Source organism: Ctenopharyngodon idella, chromosome 7, assembly GCF_019924925.1.
Source record: "Ctenopharyngodon idella isolate HZGC_01 chromosome 7, HZGC01, whole genome shotgun sequence".
Taxonomy (NCBI): domain Eukaryota; kingdom Metazoa; phylum Chordata; class Actinopteri; order Cypriniformes; family Xenocyprididae; genus Ctenopharyngodon; species Ctenopharyngodon idella.
In genome coordinates this window covers 4,034,386-4,057,118 of record NC_067226.1, presented here as the reverse complement: position 1 = coordinate 4,057,118, position 22,733 = coordinate 4,034,386, and the positions used below count along the sequence as shown (strand labels likewise).

Sequence of the window (22,733 nt, the reverse complement as noted above, 5' to 3'; positions counted from 1 at the left end):
TTTATGCACCACTCTGGAGATGCACTTGAATCGTACATTTCCATTTCCAGTCTATAGACATATTCCTTAAAACCATATTTGGTTTAATGTAGTATTTAGTATGCGCTACAAAATGAATGCACTCAAAGCTTTCATCTAGAATTATTAGATTAGTTATCGGAAAAGCCAGATTTCCAAACATGATGCAAACAAGCTCTCCAGATGTTCTTTTTTCTTATTTAATATCATTCAATGTCGTGTACAACAGATACAACACAAATACACCACAGTTTTGCTAAAATCACATAAAATATTCACGATTGCAACTCACAAAACATTTTTTATAGAAGCTGCTGGCCTCTCGGATTTTATACAGAAACACAAGCACACACACACACACAAACCAACCTTCTCTGTTTCACAGACACGCTTCCATTCACACAGTGTAGGTTTTTAAGCATGGCTCTGGAGCAGTGATGAACAATCTACTGTAGGTAAGAGGTAAAACATCTTAGTAGAAATCAGTCTTTTGTCATCTATAAATATTCCACCAAATATCAGTGCAAGGCGCCCCTCCATTGATAACATCCTTAATTTACGAATTACTTTTACTTTTGTTTTCACAAACAAGTACCTCAAAGTCCCAGCTGTGAAGTACGATACATTTTTGGCAATTCTCAGATATTCCAACATAACAACATAGAGATGGCAAATATACAAGTGTCTTCTTTTTCTTATTTAAAAATTGTCTTCCATGCCATGCCATGTTCTTCCTCCTCAAAATGTCCTTACTGTGAGTGACAATTACTGGATTCCTCTAAACAAACACATAGCAAACACCATGGCAAAGAGCTGATGAAAGAGAAAGAAAAACAAATAAAATTAGTAGAGAGTTCACTGAAAATACTGGTTTAAAAATATTCTATATCGATTGACATTTCATGGCAAAGCTGCTCTTACACTCTCCACTAGGTGGCGATCATAACTCATAGTTCTTGCAAAACATTTTGCCTTCACATTCCAAATGCAAATTGATCACATTATACTTTGCCTTTCATAATAAAAATCATAACCTTACTTCAATAGTCAGCACCACAATAGCAAGAGCTCCAGCCATATAGATGTATGTCTCAAAATAGTCCACCACTGCTGAATAACAGCCCTGTTTCAAAGAAGTGCGAGTTTCAATATGAGTGAACAAAAGGTTGTTGCTTCAATTGATATTGAACTTCTCATTTGTTCATCATTCATAGCGTTGTCATTCTAAATTGGTTAGAAAATCAATATATCTATATTGGTTGAAGAGTAGCCTATCTTATGACTTTATATGTCTCATATATATATATACAGGTGCTGGTCATATAATTAGAATATCATCAAAAAGTTGATTTATTTCACTAATTCCATTCAAAAAGTGAAACTTGTATATTATATTCATTCATTACACACAGACTGATATATTTCAAATGTTTATTTCTTTTCATTTTGATGATTATAACTGACAACTAAGGAAAATCCCAAATTCAGTATCTCAGAAAATTAGAATATTACTTAAGACCAATACAAAGAAAGGATTTTTAGAAATCTTGGCCAACTGAAAAGTATGAGCATGTACAGCACTCAATACTTAGTTGGGGCTCCTTTTGCCTGAATTACTGCAGCAATGCGGCGTGGCATGGAGTCGATCGGTCTGTGGCACTGCTCAGGTGTTATAAGAGCCCAGGTTGCTCTGATAGTGGCCTTCAGCTCTTCTGCATTGTTGGGTCTGGCATATCGCATCTTCCTCTTCACAATACCCCATAGATTTTCTGTGGGTTAAGGTCAGGCGAGTTTGCTGGCCAATTAAGAACAGGGATACCATGGTCCTTAAACCAGGTACTGGTAGCTTTGGCACTGTGTGCAGGTGCCAAGTCCTGTTGGAAAATGAAATCTGCATCTCCATAAAGTTGGTCAGCAGCAGGAAGCATGAAGTGCTCTAAAACTTCCTGGTATACGGCTGCGTTGACCTTGAACCTCAGAAAACACAGTGGACCAACACCAGCAGATGACATGGCACCCTAAACCATCACTGACTGTGGAAACTTTACACTGGACCTCAAGCAACGTGGATTGTGTGCCTCTCCTCTCTTCCTCCAGACTCTGGGATCCTGATTTCCAAAGGAAATGCAAAATTTACTTTCATCAGAGAACATAACTTTGGACCACTCAGCAGCAGTCCAGTCCTTTTTGTCTTTAGCCCAATGCGACAGCTGAAACCCATGTCTTGCATACGTCTGTGCGTAGTGGTTCTTGAAGCACTGACTGACTGAAGCTGCAGTCCACTCTTTGTGAATCTCCCCCACATTTTTGAATGGGTTTTGTTTCACAATCCTCTCCAGGGTGCGGTTATCCCTATTGCTTGTACACTTTTTTCTACCACATCTTTTCCCTCCCTTCGCCTCTCTATTAATGTGCTTGGACACAGATCTCTGTGAATAGCCAGCCTCTTTTGCAATGACCTTTTGTGTCTTGCCCTCCTTGTGCAAGGTGTCAGTGGTCGTCTTTTGGACAACTGTCAAGTCAGCAGTCTTCCCCATGATTGTGTAGCCTACAGAACTAGACTGAGAGACCATTTAAGGGCCTTTGCAGGTGTTTTGAGTTAATTAGCTGATTAGAGTGTGGCACCAGGTGTCTTCAATATTGAACCTTTTCACAATATTCTAATTTTCTGAGATACTGAATTTGGGATTTTCCTTAGTTGTCAGTTATAATCATCAAAATTAATAGAAATAAACATTTGAAATATATCAGTCTGTGTGTAATGAATGAATATAATATACAAGTTTCACTTTTTGAATGGAATTAGTGAAATAAATCAACTTTTTGATGATATTCTAATTATATGACCAGCACCTGTATATATATATATATATATATATATATATATATATATATATATATATATATATACACACACACACACACACACAGATATATATATATATATATAACCACACCCCTTTTTCCTCCAATAAAAACATGTTTGGTTTTCATCCTCCTTCTACTCAATTGTAAATTTCTTGATGCATGTGTTTACTAATTTGTAAACTCATTGCTGACCTTGTTACGGATTGGCATAATTCCCTTGAGACACTCGTCTTTGCTCATCATCAGATCGTTCCTCTGGCAACAGACCTCTGGCACTAGTCTGCTGGGGTTCAGCCGTCTGAAGAGGCTCTGATCATCAAAGTCTTCAGCACTGTTCACCCCACAGCAATCAAACTATGGAGACACCAATAGTCAGTTAAACGTCCTGAATGCCATTATTGTGTACTAGTAGATTTGGGTAGAGCTATTCAATTTTATGTACTGTGGTCATAATGGCGTTCCATGTGGAGGTGAAGACATCAGTGCTATTGGTGCCTTGGTAATGTGTTTTCAGCTCCTTAGTGAAGTAATCTCTGGTGAGCTGTTGATCCACAGATAGACAAGAATAGTGAGAGGGGAGGTATATTACAGGTGGCTTGATGATATCCAGCTATAATAATACTCACATGCTCCCGGAATATGAACGCCAGAATGGCCACTGCCAGCTCTGCCAGGAATATGATGAGTATGAGCATGAAGAACTGTGGGAGAAAAACAGGATTCTGAGATATTTGAATCAGTAGTTCAGATGCATAAATATGCAACAAATATGTATTATTAAGTGATTTTTTTTTTATTGTTATCACTGTAATGCTGTTTTAAAACAATATATATATTGTGTAAAGTGCTATATAAATAAAGATTTGTGTTTTGATGCTAAACAGAAAAGCACAATATTAATATAATTATGGCTGATATTGATGAGCAATTACTATTATATTAAAAATGCATATTATTTTGTCTAAATAAATAAATATATATATATATGGTAACACTTTAGTATGGGAAACACATATTCACTATTAACTATGACTTTTGCCTCAATAAGCTCCTAATTTACTGCTTATTAATAGTAAGGTAGTTGTAGTGGCATTTAAGGTTAGGTATGGGGTAGGATTAAGGGGTGTAGAATATGGTCCTGCAGAATAAAGCATTATTATGTGCTTTATAAGTACTAATAAACAGCCAATATGCAAGCTAATAAGAAACTAGTTAAAAGTGAGAATTGTTCCCCATACTAAAACACACACACACACACACACACACATATACATATACTGTATATACAGTCAAACCAAAATTTATTCAGACACCTTGAACATTTCATTCATTAATACAGTTTATTCACTATAGTTTAAAAAAAATGGTAATAAAATATGACAAGATCTCAGAGTTAAACTGTGTCAGAAAAAAAATAATCTTTATTATGTCAGATAACACTTAAGCCAAACATGGTCAGGTCAAAGTGTCTGAATAATTTTTGGTTTCAAATTTTTATCAATTTTACTGGTAGTCCACTATATGAAGAATTTTTGGATATAATATGTCACAGTTTATTTTGCTATCCTCACTTACATAAATGAACTATAGTGTCCTGCACCCACTAGTAAAAATATAGCAAAAATATCAAAAATAACTGAATAATTTTTGGTTTGACTGTGTGTATATATATATATATATATATATGTGTGTGTGTGTGTGTGTGTGTGTGTGTTACACACAATGCTATTTAATGCTAAATAGATCCCTATTTAGAACATTAACATAATTATGGCTGATACTGATAAGCTAATTTTCATGTTATCACAAATATTAAAAATGTAAGTATTTTTGTCTAAATCAAAAAACGCTGAAGAAAAAAAGAAAAGAATAAACATTTAAAATGCTACAAGTGAATTTAGGCATCACAACAATAATATAATGTACAGCATAAAAAAAAATATGGATATTTGCTAAAGATTACATTTAGTGTTACTAAATTATTGTGTTATTAATTTATTTGTTATTTTTTAGATTAAATGTTAGTGAGCATCAGATGACAGCAAAGGTAATCTAAAATGTACAAATGTGGGAATGACCATTAAATAATAAATATCCAATATCGACCTATATACACTTCATATTGACACATGCCAATAAAGTATCTAGAAAGAAAGAAAAGCCCATACAAACAGTAGGAGACATTTATTTTCTCGTATGGCTCCGCAGCAGCCAAGAAATCCCAGTAGGAACAGCATCCCGCCCATGATCAAAATTGCATAGACTCCAGTAAACAGAAGAGGGTTTGCTGCCACAATCTCCCGGAAACCTGTCGGATCCACCAGCACCCAGATTCCCACCCCTAGAAGGAATGAACCTCCAAGCTAAAGGAGGAGAAAAGGGCTTTAGTAAAAATCCCTGCACAATATAAACACAAAATATGGTTTTATGATATAGCTATATTGAGCTTATCAAATAATGACTGATGCTCAACTTTTCTATGGAACAGCACTAGTGTGGCAGTAGGAAGTTCATGAGGCTGTTAACAAAACACAGGAAGTGCAATGTGGTTCATGAGCAAAAAGAAGACAAGTTGGCGCAAGATCAATGCACTTTTTCATACCGCAACATTAATATTTGTTCAAAGCGACAACTTGGATCATTCAGACTCTTTTGAATTACGTATTTTGCTTGGAAAGCAAGAATCCACACCTGCATATCATCAGACATTGTTTTCTAAAACAGATACTTCACACGCTTCCAACCAAAGCAAATCATCAGTCAGAAAATACAACTAGCATGATGTCACAGTCAAGTCTAGATCTTCTCAGCCTACAGTACTTAAAACAACAGCCAATAACGGAGTGTTCCTGTACCATTCAAGAGATAGTAAAAGAAAGAGAGCACTTACAAAAATGAAGAAGTTGAAGATGAACATGAGGTACTTGATGCAACTTAGACAGTCCCCCTCCATACTTGTGCCTCTTGCTGAAGCTTCTCCCAGCCCCTGAAAAAGCATCATGAGAAACAAAGAAAGCCATTACTGCACAGGAGACGTGAAAGTCACATGTTCCGTTTAAAGATGAGTCCATGAGTCAGCGTTGTTAGTGACTGGTGGGCTTTTGTGTTTTTAAGCTCATTCAGTGAGATCATTTTGTGAATTTGTCACTTAAATAATACAATGGCATTGACAAAACACACATTGACTGACATATTGTGTTCAGGCGTTCCAGATGAATAATGCCGCATTATGTAGTTCAAAGAATGACTGGCAGCTCCTGTAATCATATTCCTGGAAATGTAACACAAAGATGGATGTAAAACAGAATTCACTACATTTTCTCTATAAAAACATTTCACACTGACTGGTCATGCATGTCACATGCTGACTCGACGTAAGCGATGAGTTGTTCGCGAAAAGGAAATATGGAGGAGGAGTACTGAAAACGGGCAGCATGGCTTAAAAACACCATCAGGACTGCTGGAGCACATTTGTTCATCTTCACACCAGGAGCGATACTCAGCCAGCTAAATAAACATGTCCTTTCAGCACTCCAGACCGCAAGCTGTGTGCCCCAAACCTTCCCTGAATTCATCCAAGCACTCTCTGCTCTTTTCTGCTGATATGCTCCAGGTGTTTTTAAACGGTGTTCCATCACCTGTGCTTCTCTAATGTTGCAAATTTCCCTTTTCTCCGCTACGAGACAATAGAGGGTGCACGCTGTACAAAAACACTATTAGAGGGTGCTAATACAACATAATGAGTGGTCGAATTAGATTCTGGTTACCTGAAATTAATGATCATTTTTAGCCTGCCCTCCATTTATACAGTGTCCTGCTTTTCAGTTGTGTGATGATAAAAACTATTATGTTTGGTGCTTTTACTTCTTTTTGGAGCAATAAGGTTGATGGTAAGTGCTCCCTCCGTGCAAAGCTAAAGTGTCCCTCGCTGACAATGCACTCTCTATAATTACAGGCCATTAGGGGAATTTAGGTTAATGATGGTACAGTTCTTCATTAGTGCATTGGGTCCTGAGCTCACCTCCCACAGGTAGCTTTGACTTTGCTACTGCTTCAAAAACTGGCCCTTGGGATCAGGTGGAGCAGTAGTGCATATAATAACAAACGGACTCGCCAGCCAGTGTCCCGGCTAGCCTTCTGCAGCTGTGGTCTCTGTAAAAATAGCTCCGAACAGCTGGCCGATTTCACGGGAGCTGACGGTAGATGCCATGGCAGCAAATAATTCCACCTCTCTTCTCACGGAACAGTTCTGGCATAATTCAATAATCCCCCCAGTCTGGTTTTTCCAAAGTAATTTCCTGTGCAACACGGTGAGTCAGTCAGGTGTTATAAGTGGTAGAAGAGCCCTGCTAAACTCGGTTAACTTGCAGCTGGGTGAGCAATTTTATTTGTATGTGTGTGGAAAAAGGTGGGTGGTTGGCCGTATCAGTCTTCTTAGATTAAGACCACCAGCCTCAGAAGGTTAGAAGGCTCAGCCCTCAAGTCTCAAGGCCATTATCACAGAGCCACAGCTGCCTTTTTCTCTACGGTCTTTAAACCTCACCGCAACAATCCAGACACTACAATAATGGGCAAAAGAGTTATATTACATCACTTTACTTTACTTTGGTAATAAGTGATGCTTTGCTTAAACCTCCTCTGAAGGGATCCAGGCATCGTTCAAAAGGGTCACAGATTCTACACAACACTAATGATTTAAAATTTAGTCACCAATGGCACCAGTCGTCTTGTTATCATTCCGTGAGGTTGACCGATTAAAGGTAGGGTAGGCAATTTCGGTGAGACTGAATAGCATAAGATCCCACCCTCCCTTCAGAGCCAGAGCAGAATCTACAAAGGAGTCATGAGAGACACATTCTTTCTTTAAATTACCCAATGTCTCAAAGCATATAATATAATAATGTACGTAAACAACTTAGAGCTCTGACTTGTACCACCTGACTGCTGCAGATTCATTTCAGCGTTGATAGTGTTGCCATAGAAATGCATAATTCCGAGAACAAGAACAGCTCTGAGTAGAACATCACGGGTTGTCATCTCTCAATTACGCAGCATAACTCATTGTTTTGGTTCAGGAGGAACTGTAAAAGGTGGCTGCTTTTTTTGCAGAGCTCTGTGACTGTGTGCCTACAACTCTTCATAGCCTGATGAAACACGCTGATGATGTGTGATGTCTGATGATGTGTGATTCTTCCAATCATTGGATTTTTCCAATCATTACATTCGGACATTTTTTGGTCCTGAGACTTCCACAGAAGATATATGTACATTTTTTAATATTTAGACCACTTACAGTATATTACTGATTGCTATCAGGATGTAAAGAGAGTGTCATCCAATAGAACAAAAAGTGTTTATGAAAAACTTTGCCTACCCTACCTTTAAATCTCGAGGTGCATGCCAGTGTTTCCAGCACACTACAATGAACGCCGTGCTATCCGAGTTTGTGGATTGAAATAGATTCATAGAATCATTCAGAGCCGTTCCCAACTTCACAATTCATTCGAAGGTATGTTTACATGCAACCTAATAATCCATTTATAATCGAATTGATGGCTCAGCCGGACTGAAAATACCTATCGAACTTGATCCGAATTAAATTTCGATCCGATTGAAGGGGGTTGTGTAGATCTTAAATAAGCAGAATAATTCTAGCCATGTAAACCCCTTAATCCGATTACTTTCTCAGTCAGATTAAAAAATATAAAGCACACATGCACTGCCATGATGCAGACGTTTATATACGTCTTACAAATGTGTGTATGTTTACTTATGTCTTATGTTTTATGAACTGGTCAGTGGTGGAGACAGAATATTTGCTACACATTTGCTTAACAAAAAGAAACACCAGTTATGCTCACTGGAGCTCCGGTGCAATGTCTTTCTCTGTTTCTGAATGCGCCGACTGATGCATTGCACATGCAAGTTTTTTTGTTTTTTTTTTGGAATAGATTTAATACACATGTATGCAAATACATGAATCGGATTACAATGTTTAGGGTACATATAAACACAACTATCAGAATAAGAAATGCAACTAGAATGTACATTTCCTGAAGAAAATGTGAATGGTGCTTGCACTCTTGATTAGCATGATGCTAACATGATTACCGTGCTGCTGGCATGTTTTTAACAAGATGCTAACACGATTAGCATGCTGCTAGCATGATGCTAACATGATTACCGTGTTGCTAGCATGTTTTTAGCAAGATGCTAACATGATTAACATGTTGCTAGCATGATGCTGACATGATTAACATGCTACTAGCATGCTGCTAACATGATGCTAACACATTCTGACTTGTTTGTGTCATGTTTTAACCCTAAGTTAATTGCTATTAGCATGTAGCTATTCACTGCTAACATGTGTAACATGTTGAAAGTCCAGTTTGTTAGCATGAGTCAAAGAGCCAACCCCCATGTCTGTAAGATGTTCTAATGCAGAGATATAGGTCTTGCTAAACAGTTGCTAGGGAGTGGCTTGGCAGCTGCCAATGATGATACTCCAAAGGCTGCTTGCCAGTATGAATGATATAAACCAACCCCCATACGTCTATGTCTTTCAGACGTGAAGATATCCCTCTTTGGATTTGGGTTGCTAGGGTGTGGCTATGAAGAGCTGAAGGTCACTCGTGATTGGCTGTTTGCTGCCCTGAGTCAAACGAGCCCACCCTTATGTTTCTATGACACTATCCAAAGATATCCCTTTGTTTATTTTCAGTGGAAGTCAATGGAACTGTTGCTAGGGTGCTCTAAATGGTTGTTAGGGCGTGGCTTGATAGCTTCACAATGATCCTGAGAGACTGATTGGTTGCCTGAGTAAAATGAGCCTGCTCCCTTATTTCTATGACATTGTGATCTAGAGTTATGTTCAATAAAAAATCCCTATGTAATTTACCATGGTAGGAAAAACACACTGTTTCATGGGCACGACTTCACCATAGTATGTCTATGGGGCAACTTTGGGCAGCTCTTGCGCCCCAGGGGTACAACTTACACCCCATTTTGAGGTATGGTCTGACAGAGCCTGCCAGCCTCTTCAAACGTGGTAACCCACATGTTTCTACGAAATCCTCGCTCAGAGCTATGTCTCGTCAAAGTTTGTCGCAATGTTAAGTCTATGGGATTTTTCACCCGCTGGGCGAACATCGTACACCCAATCGCTTAGAAAAGTCATATCACACCATTCCTCAATAATCCGCACGATTTGACACCTCATTCATGGGTCTATGACAAATGGTGTGGGATGAGTTACGCGCCGAAATTTTGTGTGGAAGAATAATAATAAGTATGCAAGAGAACAATAATGATGCTTCGCCAGAGGCAAACACCATTAATTAGATTCATTCGGATTAGTGAATGTAACTAATGAAAGGTCATTTTCTGGGTTATATCTAATTTGAAATTAATGGGGAACTGTTACTTGTAATTAAAGATACATATTCACAACCAAATTTTGTTGTAATAAATGGTATTCTAAACAAAACTTTTTTTCACAAACAAGTATTATTTGTCATTTGCATCATTTTTTTTTATTGTAAGAGCACCTTTGTGAGTAAAACTGGAAGGTAGGTGACATGTTGGAACCATAATCAACAGAAATTAACAGAAAAAAAGGCAGAAATTATCTTACAAACCAGAATGACATTTATATGGCACAATAAAACCAGAATCACTACAATGAATACATAATACACTAAAGTGCTTCTTAACCGTAAAAGGGTGACGTATCTCCTGAGATACAAACATTTACAGATGGATTATGAAAAATATGAAAATTCAATTCATAAAATTTCAACATAAAGGTAATAAGATAACGCTTAACAACAACTTTTTAAACTTGTAAGTCTCCCCAAATATTGTGAATATGTGAAATATATCAACTTTTATCTGAAGGTGAGTAGATTTCCCACTACAGGTGGATTTTAAATCCTGCCCGCGAGCTAAACAAAGCACAACAAACACCCTTTCAACATGAAACCAAGAAATGAGACCTACACTTTCACTGCCTCTCCCCAAAGCCTCTCAAATGTTTGTATCCCCCAGGGTACCAAAACATTTTTAGGGTTAATCCAGTGATTCTACAATTTGTCAAATAAAAAAGTAATTTGTCTTCTGCTCAGTTAAAACTCAAATAGCTACATATCATATTTCACAGTCTTGGGTTGTTTGCTCATTGAACTCAAAAAGCACCCAAAAATCTGATCCGTCTTCTTAATGTCGAAGGGACCTTTTGAACTGTAGAGGAGAAAACACTGCACTGTTAGAACAGTAGATGAAAGTCAATGACCGAGGAGATAGCAGTGCAGGATTGAGCTATGATTTCTGCATCCAGCTACAGAAGAGAACCAATCACACACTGCCTCTGCCTCTTACAGAATAAATCAACCTGTCACAGCTGCCTGGAGGAATCGTAGAATACACATGAAATATTTTCACAGAGCTCTGGCAAAACATTGAATTCACTTTGCACTCATCCATCACGAGACAGCCTCCAACTGGGAGGTACAGCTCAGAGGCAGACAGTATGGAGGATCTTCTTCATCCACTCCTCACATTGAGAGTAAACACTCGTTATAAGCTACTTGAGTGCAACGTGAGAACATTGCTCTTCAAACCATCTGTGCATGTTTGTCTCAGCTGACCTATGAGATCCAGCTTTGGTGTAAGATCTTTCCATCTGGTCGGTCTCTTCTGGTTGCGAAGTACAAACTGCTTAACAAATAATTGCATTGGGAAAAGATGTTGCTGATTGAATGATTATCATGTTTTCTAACTAAAAAGGGTGACAACCCTATTTTGGTAAACTCACCTACTCACTGCTTTTTCTGAAGTCTCGATGCCTTTTGTCAGAGGTCTGTCACACTCACCGATTAAAAATGGAAGAGGGGTATCAGACTAAATGACTGCCTCTGACATTTCTCTCCGATTCCCTGTAACAAATTGCATCGCCCCTTTTGGCAGCAAATCAATCTGAAGCTCAGTGAAACAAGAACAGGAATACCACATGAACAAAGTATTGCCTGAATTAAGATGCAATGGAGTAAATGTTTACTGGCAACTTCAGTGAGAATAAATAAATATGGACTGTTCTGCCAACACTTACACCAAAAATGAAAATTTCTGTCATTAAGTACTCACCCTTATGTCGTTCCAAACCCGCAAGACCTTCGTAAGATATTTTTGATGAAATCCAAGAGGTTTTTTTATCTTCCATAGTAAGCAACGAAATTACCATATTCAAGGTCTAGAGAAGCAGACATTGTTAAAATAGTCAACTTGACTACAGTGGTTTAACCTTAATGTTATGAAGCGATGAGAATACTTTTTTGTGCGCAAAAATAAAACAAAAATGGCGACTTTATTTAACGATTTGAACTATTGTTATATGCAGTTGACGTAGTGAACACAGTTCAGAGCTTCCGTGTTCTACGTCAGAACGGCGACTCATTATTGGCCGGCTCCTGCGTCAACATTACACGCATGCGTCATGCTGCTCACGTGAACAGCGTCGGCCAATATTGAGCCGGCGTTCTGATGTAAACACGGAAGCCTGCACTGCATTCACTACGTCAACTGCATATGACAACAGTTCAAATTGTTGAATAAAGTCGTTATTTTTGTTTCGTTTTTGCGCACAAAAAGTATTCTCGTTGCTTCATAACATGAAGTTTGAACCACTGTATTCACATTGACTATTTTAACGATGTCTTTACTACTTCTCTAGACCTTGAATGTGGTAATTTCGTTGCTTTCTATGGGAGATAAAAAAAAATTTTTTAAAACTCTCAGATGTCATTAAAATATCTTCATTTGTGTTCTGAAGATGAATGAAGGTCTTATGTGTTTGGAACGACATGTGTATGAGTAATTAATGACAGAAATTTCATTTTAAACTAAAAATTCTGTCATCATTTACTCACTCTCAAGTCGTTCCAAACCTGTATGACTTTCTTTTTGCTTTGGAACACAAAAGGAGATATCCACTGAAAGTCCAATAATGTGTTGTCATACACGTTTACAACATAAGGGTGACAGATTTTTCATTTTGAGGTAAACTATTTCTTTAAGTGCTGTTGCTGTTTATTATATTTGCTGAGAAAATGGTTGACTTACAGACATGCACTACACTGGCTACTATTACACTAATGTTTGCTATGAAAAAAAAAAAAAAAGAAAAATAAGTAATCTATATTGCGTTGTAAAAGAAAACCACTTAGGAGATTTGCATTCTACTGAGTGATATAAACCAGACAGAATGCTTTTAACTTTTCTCATTGCTGTGCCAGCATGGGGGTGATTTCAGTGGAATATATTGAACTTCAAACGCTTCAGCACTGAAAACTCTCTCCTTTGCATTTAAGAATACAAAGAGAGAGATGACTCAAAGTTAAAGCCTGATTAATGGACCCTTCAATGGTGCCAAACTCCTGTAGACTAAAATCAAAACTTCCGTCAACAGTTTTATTATTGTTCACAATGATGTGGAGGAGATGGAAATACTGAATACATCACTGAAAGACTGCGAACACTTTACTACACAAAGATCAGACACTAACATTAATTAGCCAAATAAAAAGTCTAAAAACCTCTCTGTATCCTCTTCACGAAACCATGATATTTTTGGCATACATTCCTGAACTAAGACTGACCTAGTAAAGATTGTATTTTACCCCAGAGGGGTTTTTCTTTTTCTTCCAGATCTTAATTTCCAAGCACCTGATACCGAGGTCAAACGGCTCTTGCTTTTACCTTTGATATAGTCACACACTACCAAATAACCTCAAATGAATGGCATGGCATGATATCAAATACATACAAAAATATATTATTCTTCTTATGGCTCTCAATTGATAGGAAAGAGAAAAAATGTGGAGGAGGTTGGGGGAAAGATCCATATTATAGAGCAGGAGTCAATGGCTGCTGTGCGAGGTGAGCTGAATGCTAAGCAGACGTATAAAGGGAATTTATAGGACTTGCCGCTTCTCTTTAGACAGTTACTGAAGCCCTTGGGAAATGGCTGTGTCTGACTTAACATCTCATGTGGCATCAGCACATACATCATAACCTCTGTATTAATGAACCGCTCTCTTGTGCAGAACTAGTCAGTCAATAAATGCTACTCTGTTTCTTAAAAGGAATACTGTGTTTTAAGCAAAAGGGCAACACTTAAAGACCTTTTCATTTGATAACATTTTGTGAACGATGCAGCAAAAATCCTGCTAATGCATTACTGTAATAATATAGTTATTTTCATAGCTTGCATCAGTAAGCACAAGCCATTATTTATATCTTTCCCTTCTCATCCCGACGCCTTCAATCATGCATGGCTCTCTGTATTATAGAGCATGCTGTATCTGAGGATGGTATTTCTGAAGAGAGATGCCTGTGTATCTAATTATGTCAGCACCTCAAAATACCCAGGAGAGACGCTTACAACCAGTGTTAGAGGCAATCAATGCGTTTAGGCTAAGGATCGATCTGTTGATTAGTTGCTACACCAATATTCTCACCACCTCTTCTTGGATATAAAGCTCAGACTGTTTCATACAGTAGAAAAAAGTGATTCTTTTTACCAGTTCGGCCTTTTAATCACCTACTGGTATTACAATACTTAAAGAGGCCGTATTATGTCCTTTTACAAAGCCTTGATTTTGTTTTTGGGGTCTACTAGAATAGGTATTCTTGCTTGAATTTTCAAAAAACACCTTACTTTTCCACATATTTTACATTGTTGCAGCACCTCTCTTCCCAGTCTGTCAGTAATGCTCTGTTTAGTTCCGGTCTCTATGAATCCTTTCCGTTCAAAAAGTGGAATGTGCTCTTATTGTTTCGGAGATGTCGCATCCCTTACCATAATCGCAAGTTTCAACACACTAATGCAACTCAACCAGGCCTTTTTGGTGGGAATTATTTAGATGAGGAATATTGTGTACAATCCCAGGAGAAAACTCAAGAATACAACTGAGGCGTTTCAGAGGGTTCAGAAACAGTGCTTACTGATATAGAGAATAACTCCCTTTTGATTGGACTTTGTGCTGTTTAACTTTGCAGACCTTTTTTATTGATCAAACAGCAACATTACACTCTAAAGAAAGTTGAAAATGTAAAAAAGCATTATAGGTCCTCTTTAAAGTTGCGATGTAACAGAAGTAGTGACAGATCTTTTCTTCCCTATTGTGATGAAATGAGTTCGTTTTATTATCGAAATTATCGAAATAAAATAGGCCGGAGACTTGGTTTAGACTTGAGCTTGCAGTAGATTGTAAAAAAGAGGTGGGGTTTAAGCAGAAATGATTGGAGAAGTCTGGCATACAGTATCACTAGAAAGAAGTCTGTCGTTTTACCAGAAAACTGAGTTGTAACTTTTTGATAAAAATTACAAGCTCAAAACAATAACATATGCATGGATGAATCATTCACAATAAGATTTTAGAAAACTGATAGGGTGAATTACCATTTAATGTCGACTTTATGTACAATTTACAAAGCCTTTGATTTGATGACTAATTCATCACAGTTTATGAGTGTATGAGATCTCAAAATATATCTACCCTAAAAAAAAAAACCTATACCAAAACGTATTTAAAATACATTTATGTAAGCAATAAGGTACGAGAGGCAGTGCTGTATTGTGAATAAGTCACGGCTAAAGGGCGTGCAACCTCTTCAGCCGTGACTTATTCACGATACAGCACTAGCCTTAAGTACCTTATTGCTTTTATAAAACGGTTACCACACAATACAAATATTAAAACCAAAAATATGTAACAGTGTAACTTTCATGAAGTAAACTCTTACTAAAAGCCTTCCTTCCACCGGAAAAATATAGTCCCTGACCGTGAACAGCAACAGAAGTTACATTATTACGCCATTAGATGGCGGCAAAGACTGTCTTTATGAGTGTGTCAGTCAGTAGCGAAGACTTTTATATTGAAAAGACTGAATTGTTGTGAACACAGAACAAGACGCAACTGACAAATGCTTTGACTAGCGCTGTCAGTCTCGGGAAAACCCCTTAACTGTTCAAAGGACAAGATAATACATTGGACATTTAAACAGATGTTTTATTATGAACATAGGACTGACCTGAAGGAAAATGCTAAATCTGAATGCAGGTAATAAACTCGTTCACTTGATCTCTTTCTCACAATACTCTTCTACATAATACAGTAAGCTTCAATGAACAATATCAATTGAGAACATACAGTTTACATTGCTAAGAGTGGTTGCTAAGGGTGTTGTGTAGTGATACACAGAACCGTTGGGTGAAGCGGTCATAGCCGTGTTTTATCGTGAATAAAACAGCTATTGACCAATCAGAATCAAGGACAGGAACTAACCATTTTATAATTCAAACTAAGTACTTCATTTATTGCACAATGCAAATGTCTTAATATTATGCCTAAAATGTGTTTTAAAATAACTATTAGTAAGGATAGTATGATCTCTGTATAATATCAGTCTTTAAATGCAAGATATTTAAAGTGTACCTAAAATATACATGCAACAGTTCCATTTTAGCACAATAAATATATCTTTAGTTGGACCTCAGCACTATTTCTGGATAACTAAAGTGCATTAAGTATAAAATTAGTTGTTCCAATTTAGCAGACTTTAAGTTTACCAATTTAGTACACCAAAAGTATACAATTACAGGGTATTTTTATTAAGTACATACAATGCAAATGTATTTGTAGTATACTTAGAATGAAATAAATGTATTTTAAATATATTTTGGTATATTTAGTTTTCACTAGGGTAGCAGGGTCCCATTGGTATTCAGGAGCCGTTGCTCTGATTCACACAAAATGTTATGACCTTCAAATGATGTGTTTTGACTCAGACGTAAGGTCAGACAGACAAAAGGTTTTTTTATTTTTTTAAGAAAGTGAAAATGCTGACCCTAAAATACACTATAGATCTCTTAGAAGTCCAAAGCATGATGCTGTGAGGAACAAAACATGGTGGACATGTCAGGACCAAACATAGCACATACTGTATAAAGCCTAAAAAAATAATTTCATCTGGACAGAATGAATACATCTAACTAATAAGATTTAATAAACATGAGGGAATTATGAACTGTAACAATATTATAGAACACATGCAAAGGGTCATTAGAGATGGTTATTTTAAAGTTAATATCAGCAATAAATATTAGGTTATTGAGCAATTTCCCCACACACAAACAAATATTTATATTAAATTAGGCTCTTAATGTTGGTTCTCCATTGAAATGTCAAGGACTAGACTTGATTAGTGCCCGAGAAACCTGCCAATAAAGTAATTATGGAAAAATCAACTTAAAATAGGTTTGGAAAAGGGAAAAAAAAAGAACCCAAAAATATGATGAAAATTAGATATTTTACAACAAAAAACAGGTAATAGTTTTCTTATAATTGAGGTGCACTATAAATTAGATGTAGTGTGTTCTCTCTCATTCTTTCTAATTTTGTCTAAAAATCCTCACTATGACAACGGAGAGAATAACAAGTCTGAAAACCACACAAAAAGGACAGTGCATGAACATTAACATCCTCTTGGCGTTACCATAATGTTCCCAGCTCTAATTATTCTAAAAGGAAAGGAGGCTGTTAGTGTTGGAAGGCAACTGAGTGCTATCTGCTAACTGATAGACATTGAACTGTGCTGTTCTTCTCTCTCTCTGGAGGATACCAGTCACAATCTGAGAGAAAGACATCTGCCAGAAGACATCTAGTACTTTCGACGACATGCTGAGAACGATACAAACATGTACGTGAGATAGAATGGGTGTCTGGTTCCCCTAAAAACAAGGGAATTTTAGGTTTAACAAATGTTCACATTTTAATAAACTTTCAGATTGCATGACACTCTTTCTGGAGTGGAACCTCAAAAGTACATGTTTTTTAGCAATCAAAGCTGTGAAACCGATGGAAAACCTTTAGCATTAGCTATATTGAATGTCTGTTAACACCCTGTTGAGATAAGGTTTGACAGACACAGGGAGCCAGAGAGGGAAAAAAAGAGCAAAGCTGGAGGGAGAAGTATTGATAAAAAACCCATTAGAAAATAGCCAGCATGAAACCCTCTTGCACAATCTGTTCTAAATACTAACAATAACATGAATTAAACAATACAGAACAATGTTAAAACACTTCAGACCGAGCCTCTGTTTTAAGAAAGTTTAGTATACTGGTGTAAAGTTCAGAAGTAGGAGGAAAGCACTAGACAAAACAATTGTTAACAAAGAGAGAAGGCCATTTTATGGCATTCATGTAAAGAGATTACATTTACCCTTGTTCTTTTTATATATTCTGAGAGCGGCTGAATTTAGTAAGAAGCCACAATATACTCAGCATGAGAACAAGACATTTTTTTAAAGTGTTGGTCTGTCTGCAATTGCTGATAGCAGAAACCATGGCAGTCTCCCTTGAAAACATCTTTTCAGATTGCTCAGAATTAGCCACACAAGTCCAGAGTGTGTTCTCTCTTAGCTGTAATTTTCTTTTTCAAGATTGTAGGCTGAAGGCAAATTCCACTTCTTTGCATATAATGTAACTAGGACAAAGTACAAATTGCATGTAAAACCTTCAGGTCCTAAAATACTTTAAAGGTAAAAAAATAAAAAAAAAAAAATAAAAATTGTAATATCTTAAAGTCACCATGAAATCAAAATGTACAATTCTTATTTTTTTTAAATGTTACAAGTCGTACAATAGCCAGGCAATTTTCCCCTCCAGCAAACTTTCACACACACAAAATTATTGCAATTAGAGACAACGATCCAATCCTACTTTTTTTCTCATCCGAGAATCCATTCCACACGGATATACACCGATCAGGCATAACATTATGACTACCTTCCTGATAATGTGTTGGTCCCCCTTTTGCTGCCAAAACAGCCCTGACCCATCGAGGCATGGACTCCAGTAAACCCCTGAAGGTGTGCTGTGGTATCTGGCACCAAGATTTTAGCAGCAGATCCTTTAAGTCCTGTAAGTTACGAGGTAGGGCCTCCATGGATCAGACTTGTTTGTTCAGCACATCCCACAGATGCTCGATTGGATTGAGATCTGGGGAATTTGGAGGCCAAGTCAACACCTCAAACTCATTGATGTGCTCCTAAAACCATTCCTGAACCATTTTTGTTTTGTGGCAGAGCGCATTATCCTGCTGAAAGAGGTCACAGCCACCAGGGAATACCATTTCCATGTTCCATGCAACAATGATCAGGTAGGTGGTACGTGTCAAAGTAACATCCACATGGATGGCAGGACCCAAAGTTTCCCAGCAGAACATTGCCCAAAGCATCACACTGCCTCCGCCGGCTTGCCTTCTTCCCATAGTGCATCCTGGTGCCATGTGTTCCCCAGGTAAGCGACGCACAAGCACCCGGTCATCCACATGATGTTAAAAAAAAAAAAACCATGATTCATCAGACCAGGCCACCTTCTTCCATTGCTCTGTGGTCCAGTTCTGATGCTCACGTGCCCACTGTTGGCGCTTTCGGCGGTGGACAGGGGTCAGCATGGGCACCCTGACTGGTCTTTGGCTATGCTGCCCCATACGCAACAAACTGTGATGCACCTTTCTATCAGAACCAGCATTAACATACAGTAGCTCATCTGTTGGATCGGACCACAAGGCCAGCCTTCGCTCCGCATGTGCAACAATGAGCCTTGGCCGCCCATGACCCTGTCGCCGGTTCACCACTGTTCCTTCCTTGGACCACTTCTGATAGATACTGACCACTGCAGACCGGGAACACCCCACAAGAGCTGCAGTTTTGGAGATGCTCTGACCCAGTCGTCTAGCCATCACAATTTGGCCCTTGTCAAACTCGCTCAAATCCTTACGCTTGCCCATTTTTCCTGCTTCTAACACATCAACTTTGAGGACAAAATGTTTGCTTGCTGCCTAATATATCCCACCCACTAACAGGTGCCGTGATGAAGAGATAATCAGTGGTATTCACTTCACCTGTCAGTGGTCATAATGTTATGTCTGATCGGTGTACGTCAAAATAAGGGAAAAAAGACAATAGCAATTTTCTGTTTGATGCCAACTTTAAAAGATTAGGAGGAGTGTTTGCCATTATATTGTCAATATGGCTTGACAAGCATTAGAGACAAACTATTGATTTTTCCAATAAATTGTTGAGGGAGACAGAAAGTGTATTGGGGAACACTGCAAAACCAAGATTACAGTTTTTCTCGATTGCTTAAACACATTTCTTGAAACTATGCCTCATATTCTCAAAACAGTAAACACAAATCTATAACGTCTCACCCAATTCCCCAAACATCCTATTTTCAGTTCAAAATGAAGCTCTACACTCAAAACCATTCACTCTTGCTGAAAAAACAAACCAAACATCACACACAAGCTCTCAAAAACACACACACACACACACTACAACTAGTCTTACACACCAGTGAGATGAATTCAAAACAATACTACAAAAACCAAAAACAAAAACCAGTAATAAGTTATGTTGCTTGTGGTTCTCCCCCTCAAAGAAGTTTTCACATGATGAACATGTGTATACATTTGCACATTTTTTATTCCTTAATGTACTGTACAGTACAATACACCAAACAACAACAAAAATATTCTGCCCCAGCATCACATCTTTGGTCTGGAACAGGCCAGAGAATCTTGTCAACTTCACCGGCTGTACTGGCCCTATCCAGGCAGCGGGGGGGAAATCCTCTTGATCCACCCCTGGCACGCATCAACTGAAATGTCTAGTCAGGCTTCTTCCATTCCACCGTCTCTGTGTCCTACAAAAATAGAAGTACTGGTTACTGTAACTGTAAAATGGAAGCAGACAGAAACTATCTGTATGTAAGGCAATTTGATGCATGTGTTGTAACAGAGTACAGCACTCAAAAGTTACAGTAGAGTACACTGAGGTACACCTACCTGTTTTCCTCCCTGAAAGTTCTTATGATCGAGGCGACGGTGAAGCAACTTAAGATTGGCTGAACTCATCGCCCAGCCTCCCTCATAGTCATACCATGGACAAGGACATGGTCAACTAGTGGCGCGAATTTCATCTAAGAATCCTTGTCTCCTTGCCTCTCAGTCTCGTTGTCCTCCTCGTCCTCTTCCTTCACCTCTTCCTCCACTCCTTACTGCTCTTGCTCATCCTCGTCCTCCTCCTCCTCTTCTTCTTCCTTCACCTCTTCCTCCACTCCTTACTGCTCTTGCTCATCCTCTTCCTCCTCCTCCTCCTCCTCTCTGGAGTCCTCTACCTTTTCAATCACATCTCTCTGGATCCATTGTTCCAAAACTGAATGAACTGACTCAGGCTCTTTCATCTCTCTATTGAAGGTTCTGATTGGTGTGTGAAATTTTGACTCTTAGTGTTTCCATGTGGGTAACTGTGTGCTAATTTAGCTCAAGCTATGCTGACTTGAGTGAACAATATTGAATGCTAGTGCTTTCTAAATGACAACTTGGTGTAGGCAATGAAAAATGAAGGGATTTGTGTGTAGAGTTTTGCAGTGACAGTTCAACAAATCTGATTAATGTGTCAAAACAGGGGAATAGTGTTTATAGTTTAGGGAATTGGGAGTGCTTTTTGATAAATGGCATTATGGTTTTGAAATTTTAGTTCAAAAGCCTGGTTATAGTGTTTAAGCAATCGAGAACACCTGTAAAATAACAACTGATGAAGGATGAGGGTTTTATTAAAAGATGAATACTTAGACGGATAGTTGTAGCTAGGGTTGTCACAGTACCAGACAATTTCACTAGTCAGTACCAATACCAGTAAAATCTCACCGAGAAAGAGTTTGTATCCTATTGTGCAGATTCTAACTAACTTAAACACCTCTGATTGGCCAGTGTGCTTACACACTCAGTTCTCAATGCTGGAAAACTATGTTGTAAATAGAGACCAAGTACAGACGGGAGTGTTTGAAAGCAGCCGCCTATCAGCGGGTACCAGATTAACCCGGCACATTATACTACCGGTACTGCAGAAAGGCATGCATTGTTATGTTTTTAAACTCTCAATATCGACTTCGCTATTTTTGACAACCCTAAATGTAGCATTAGTGGTGTGATACACAAACAGGATGCATTCCCAGGTTTTAATGTGAGGTTAAAATTAAGAACCACGTGAATGTTCATTTCATGTTGACCTTAGTGACAAGAGCCAGCAGATTTTGATGGCATGATTTAAAAAATGATCAAAAATCACCATACCATATGTACCTGTAAATGTCTCTCCTTCCAGCTGATGTGATGCTTTTCAGAAAGCTGCTTCACACTTCTTCTCTGAGACTGTGAATAAATGTGCATAAAATGACATATGATTATTTTATATGGCATAAAATGGTACTTATAAATGTCATGCAAATACTTTTATTGAGATACTTTCTTGCAACCATCTTGCTATTAGTATTCATGCATTCTAGTAGTGCTTCAAGTGTGATCAGCTAGAAGTCTGCTTGGATCCCTTCTGCAACAACAAGGGCATCCAACTAAGACAGAGGCCTCATGCTTATAATCTGACCAGTGACTCTGAGACTATTGGTGGCTAATATGAACAATGTCTGCACTGACAGAAAGAAGAATTTCTCCAGAGGCCCTCACAATCAGTTTATTCTGTTTAACCTTCAAGGTTAAGGATACTTCACAGGACCAATTCTTCTGAGGAACAGAGTATCATTAACACATTGATTATCAGCTAGGAGGCCACACAACTGAAACAATATAAGGCACTTATGTACCGAGTACTTAATGCACTGTAGAAAACTCTTTGTCAACCTGTACCCTCTGAGCACAGAGCATCAAGAGCAGATTAGCCATGGTGGGGAGTTCGTATAGGGCATGGCGCTAAGGGACTGAAT

At 38.0% G+C, this 22,733-nt stretch overlaps 1 protein-coding gene across 3 annotated transcripts in view; it reads right to left on the bottom strand.

The window, feature by feature from the left end:
- Positions 1–202: 202 nt before the first annotated feature.
- tspan18a (tetraspanin 18a) overlaps positions 203–22,733 on the bottom strand; it is a 51,202-nt gene continuing 28,671 nt past the window's right edge. Inside the window, exons 2-9 of one of the 3 annotated variants that reach the window (XM_051899389.1) lie at positions 22,087–22,164; positions 5,777–5,872; positions 5,055–5,249; positions 3,513–3,587; positions 3,329–3,427; positions 3,079–3,240; positions 1,058–1,141; positions 203–831 (exon numbers count right to left, since the gene is read on the bottom strand). In XM_051899389.1, coding sequence (XP_051755349.1) covers positions 784–831; positions 1,058–1,141; positions 3,079–3,240; positions 3,329–3,427; positions 3,513–3,587; positions 5,055–5,249; positions 5,777–5,872; positions 22,087–22,089 — 762 coding nt within the window. In that variant the 5' untranslated portion in view covers positions 22,090–22,164 and the 3' untranslated portion in view covers positions 203–783. Of the gene's footprint in view, positions 832–1,057; positions 1,142–3,078; positions 3,241–3,328; positions 3,428–3,512; positions 3,588–5,054; positions 5,250–5,776; positions 5,873–6,066; positions 6,421–22,086; positions 22,165–22,733 lie in introns of those variants that run through there. The other 2 variants (XM_051899391.1, XM_051899392.1) reach the window with 2 other exon arrangements.